At 39.0% G+C, this 5,509-nt stretch overlaps 1 protein-coding gene across 1 annotated transcript; it reads left to right on the top strand.

Moving 5' to 3' along the window:
* Nucleotides 1-1,330: 1,330 nt before the first annotated feature.
* LOC104602911 (zinc finger protein GIS3) lies at nt 1,331-2,638 on the top strand. The gene has a single exon (XM_010266777.3). It carries the CDS (start codon nt 1,673-1,675, stop codon nt 2,360-2,362), a length of 690 nt encoding a protein of 229 aa, XP_010265079.1. The 5' UTR covers nt 1,331-1,672; the 3' UTR covers nt 2,363-2,638.
* Nucleotides 2,639-5,509: the final 2,871 nt, after the last annotated feature.

The following is a 5,509-nucleotide window of genomic DNA, read 5'->3' as shown; positions in this document are numbered from 1 at the left end:
GATGAGGGTGTTTTAATAGTATTTTTGTATTTGGGGGAGGGGGAGGGGTGCGGCTGTGGAGAAGAGAACACTCATGGGAAAGCGGAGACATGTGGGACAGGGTTGGAGTTGCGGTGAAGACTTTGGGGAAGAGATTTCAAATGATATTACTATGCTTTTTAAGTGGGTTTATTAGAAGTGGGACCCCCTCCCCCTCTCTTTCTCTCTTACTGATAAAGACTGGAGACTCATTTCGTCGTAGTTAGTAAGATTCGATGAGATCTTCCCCGAGAAAAAAATAATCCATAAAACCTCAACGTCAATCACGCAAACATACTAAACCTTGGTCCTCATCACTACGTCACCCGTGGGCCCGCGTAACACCTGAACATTCAAAAAACAAAGCTTTCCATATTCGGTTTTTTCTTCACGCAAGTATCCTTCGGTTGCTTAACGTTAAACGGGCATATCTAAAGATTAGATTTCGTGCTGTTGCCACGTGGGTGGATGTAGCTGACAGACGGTGTTAGATATCAATCCCACCGAAGCTGGGATACTGTTGCTACGTAGGTAATCATTAGGAGGTTTTCTGGTCATGTTAGGGTTTGACAGAGCGGTTTTCTTGCTTTTTAGAGTCTTTCTTTCTTTTTTGCTTGCATGGACGCTTTGACTTTGGAAACTTGAAACTGAGAGGGAGGGGGGTGTTTGGTGTCGGCTCCTGAGATCAAGCCAGAAGAAGAGAGAGAAAGAAGAGGAAGGGCAAAGAGGGAAACAATAATAAAATGGTATTTGTTTCTGGAGAGAGAGAGTAGGAATCTGAGCTGGCCATTTTCTCTAACTGTTGTTGCAGTAGTAGACAGCCAACAGAAACAGAAACATGGGCTTTCTAGGAGCCCCAATGGTGTTGCGGTCTGAGAATGGGTAGGGAAAGTACAAGATTACCCATATGGGTGGGTGGTGTGGGGGGGGGGGGGGGGGTCCCTTCGATTCTTGGCTGATGTTATTTTATGGTTCCCATATGTTCTAAACTCTGGTGGGGGTGGGGTCATGGGTGTTGTCCCATAATTGGAGGGACCGTGTCAGTGTGTGTTGCATATTTGTACCCAAACACGATGGACTCTGGAGTCTCGGGACTGATCTGATAATCCCTATGTGGACCCGACACCTCGGATTCTTTCCCGGGTTACCAACTTGTAACATCAATTGCTAAACAGTCAAGCACACTTAAAAAGAATACGAGTTTCCTAAAACGCAATTAGCTTACACTAATCCAAATTATAAGAAGGGTAATTGGGTAATTGACTCTCCCAATCAACAAGAAGAGCAATCACCGAGACAAGCGCAATCTAAGCCAGTCTCCGAGTGTCTCTCGTTTATGTTCCCAACAATACTCCTTGGGATGTCCGCAACCCCAATCTCTCTCTCTCACACACATTCTTTCTTTAATTTTTTATCTTCATCAACTGTTTGTATCAGGACCTTTTTATCTTATATAAATAGCCACACATGCTACCACTGGACTTGCAAGCCCAATTCTGCATCTATTGTTCTTCTGTGATCTCTCTCACTTCCAACCTTTCTCTGATCTCCCACCAATTTCATGTCTTTTTTGTAACTGTGAACCCTTCACCATCTCTCTCTCTCTCTCTCTCTCTCTTGCTTTTGCTAGCTCACTCTCAAGGAATCTTGTTTAATGGCAGAAATCGACTACCAGACCAAACCGAACAATCCCACCAACAACGTACGTCTAAAGCTCTTTGGCTTCAACGTTTCAGAAGAGGATGAGGTAGATTCGAGCAAAACTCCATCTGGGTCGACGGAATCCGGCAGTTTCCCCGCAAACGACGGCCGAAAGTTCGAGTGCCAGTACTGTTGCCGTGAATTTGCAAACTCACAAGCATTGGGTGGCCACCAAAACGCACACAAGAAAGAAAGACAGCAGCTAAAGCGCGCGCAAATGCAAGCCGGTCGAAACTCAGCCGCTTCCTACGTTAGGAACCCAATGATATCGGCGTTTGCGCCGCCCCCTCACCTCCTCGCTCCGGCGGGTCCTGTAGTTGTTCCGGCCGGTGTGCCACAGTCACCTTCCTGGATTTACATGTCACGTCCGGCGCCGCCCTTCCACTTGTCACATGCGTGCGTGTTTCCGTCTGGTGCCGGGAGAACCCCTGCCACGCTAACGTACACTGGGGTGGTAGGAGGAGGCGGAGGAGGAGGAGGAGGAGGAGAGTCAATGCCGACACCCGGGTCTCAGGTTCGAGCTCATGCAGGGGTTGTTGTCCCTTCACTCAGTAGGTTCTCTGCTTCTGGTGATGGTGGGCCCACTTTTGACGATGCCTTTGGCTTGGATTTACATCTCAGCCTGGCGCCGGCTGCTCCTTGAGTTTGGCTCAAATTTGGCTTTGCTTGGCTTGGCTTGCCTTTGATACATACCATCACAAATGACAATACAGAGAACAGAGTTAGTTAGGTACCACTAGGTGGCTGCTTAACGGCTGATCAGCTTCAGCTCGATCAGAATTTGAGATTTAAAATGCCTACTTGGGTCCTGTAAATTTTCCATTTTTTTTTTTAATTTTTTTCAAGGAAGCAATTTCACTTATATATGTGTGCACTTCCATTTGTCATATATTCTTTATTCTTATTTTAAGCTCTTAAATTTGTATATTTTACAATTATGTATCTAACTATTAATTAGGCATGGATTTATGTGTAGAATATGCATATATTATATTATATATGTGAAGACTGAAGTATACATACATTAACAATAATGAACATCAAAGCTAGGTTAATCAAATCAAATGTGATCTTGCATTGGTTCCTATCAAATTAGATTTACAAAGAACTACTTATTGATGATACTTAGTGTATAAAATCAGGAAGGGTTTAGATGTATATACGTATATATATATATATATATATATATATATATATTATATAAATATGTATGTTAGACATAAATATACACTTCAATTATTAAAGGTCAGTAACCCATCAATGGAAACAATTAATAGACATTGGAGGAATGTTGGACCTAAAAGTAATTTGCTTATGTTTTTGGTGAATGCTTCCAAATACTCATTCATTGCAATGAAGGGTCGGTAAGTCAATGAATTTAATTAGCTTTTGTCTTACATTCTACTAAATTGGAATATGTTTAATTAATTAATATGGATAAGCATGAATCTAAGCACTTGATTAATTGCTTTCTGCTTGGAGGTCATGATATTGATTTTAAATAAACCAAATATGAACCCCACTTAGTGTTATCATTAAAAATTTTTGAAGAACTACTAGTGACATAACCTTTCCCAAGTAAGATGTTATATGTTATATCTTAGCTTTTGTTTTAGTTGGAACCCTTACATCAGGTTACATTCCAACCTATGAAGATTAATTAAAGATTATTAGAAAAAGGAAAGCAATAATCAATAATCCCACTCAATAATGGAATGGGAATGGGATGAGCTTTGTTTTATTATGCATGATGCAAACTTATTGTAGAGACCATGGATAAAAGTATTGACACGTGGCAATACACACGATTCAAAAGGGGGTTGATCCTATTAGATTAAAAATGTTTCAAATTTCAAGAATTGATATTGACCTTCAAATTTCAAAAGTGACTGACTATATATGCCCTAATTTGGTGGACTCAAAACCCAATATGTATCATATGATATACACCGTGGTAGGCTGGAAGAGACTCTAACATCAAACCAAGTATGTCCTATTTGATCTCCACATGATAGTGATGGAAAGATGGGACTAATCACATGCAATGCAAACTAGTTCCCAGCATTTTATGATATTGATGATCGATGATGAAAGTTGAAGAAGAGAAAATGAAGTGTTGGTGACTAATACATATATTTACAATAATGACATTTATTTCTTTTCATTGAACTGATCAAAGAAAGAAAGGTCAATTGGTTGCTAGCAACATGTTAGCTATAAATGCACGAGAGAAAGAGGAGAGGAAAGAGACCCGGCCGGTCTCCCTCTCTTATTGGGGGAAATCAAATCAGATCATAATAATGAAAACAAAGTCTACTCTTTTTTTAAGTGTTAATTGCGGTTCTTACACTTAAGCAACTAAAGACTAATAAAGTCATGATACTTTAAAATATGCCTACGTGTAAGCACGAAATTAAAACAAGATAATAATACATGTCAGGCAACTAATTAATGCATCATTCTTGGGTCTCCCTAGAATACATACATGTATATAAATTAGAAGGGTCAAAAGGGTAGATGACATACCCTCGAAATGATACCTTAAGTTGGATGGAATTTATCAAGGACACAAGTATATATGAATAGAATATAAGCATTATATATATATATATATATATATATATATATACATGGCATTAATAGCAGAGGTACGTATAGTAGGGTAGTAGCTCTAGTGGGGAAGAATGGGGTCTGGATGTCTGGATTCAGTAAGGGAACAGAGGAGAAGATAAAGAAATTAGATTGGATTGGGTGTCTTTGTTTCTTCTTTTTTGAAATTAGATGGTTTGGTTTGAACTTTGAACTCTAAAGCAAAGAAAAGGTGGGGTTGTAAGCACCAGTCATGGATTTGAAAACTTGTGCACTTGGAAAACTAAGTTTCTTCTTCCCTGGAGCTTTTGACATATAATAAATAAAGTAACATCATCTTTGTCTTACAACACAACTCGATTGGTTGTGGGAGGCAAATCACCTCACTCCCACAACTTTGCCAAAATCATCCTAGCTGTGTTCTGGGTCCCAGTTTTTCTTCCACAAGTGCATCAAACTGATAAGGACGGGCACTTTCACTGACCAATCAAACCCTTTTTTGGTTTGGGGGACCAAATATCCACTCCTTCTCTCTCTCTCTCAAATATATATTATCATGACCCAGTTGGGTTTGATTATTTTTCTCATTAGACATCATGATCACCTTTAACAAATCTCACAAAGACAATGGTTGATGAAGGTATAACAATGGAAGCAAGTGATACTTTGTGTTAGTAATATATATATATATATATATATATATATATATATATATATATATGCCGAGTCAACCCGGAATTTACTTCTCTGCTTGGACTATGCAACTATTTAAAAAAAAGAGTAAATTACAAAATTAAGAACCTGCTGTTCTATGGGGTCAGTGACAGTTACCCCCTAAATTTTTATTTATGACAAAGACCCTTCTAAACTTTCACTTTATGATAAATATCCCCCAGGCCATTAATTAATTAAGTTATATGATGGAATGAGTTAAATTACAAAAATATATACTTGAACTTTCCTTATTTTCTTTTCCTCACCCTTTTCTCTTAAGCTTTGTTTGGTTTGAAGGAAAAAGTAGGGAAAGGAAAGGAAAGGTAAAGAAACCTTTACAAATTTTGTAAATGTTTCCCTACCATTCCCTTCCTTTCCCTACCTTTTCCTTCAAACCAAACACAGCCTTAAACCCTAATTGTCCAAAAAAATACTTCAATTTTTCCAAACGAAGTCATCTAAAATATGAAGAATAATTTCGCTGGCA

This window comes from Nelumbo nucifera, chromosome 4 (genome assembly GCF_055504915.1).
Source record: "Nelumbo nucifera cultivar China Antique chromosome 4, China Antique-T2T, whole genome shotgun sequence".
NCBI lineage: Eukaryota > Viridiplantae > Streptophyta > Magnoliopsida > Proteales > Nelumbonaceae > Nelumbo > Nelumbo nucifera.
This window is presented reverse-complemented; position numbering and strand designations above follow the sequence as displayed.

What these genes read in the sequence shown, in the direction of transcription:
- LOC104602911 (XM_010266777.3), top strand. Translation starts at nt 1,673, where the DNA reads ATGGCAGAAATCGACTACCAGACCAAACCGAACAATCCCACCAACAAC.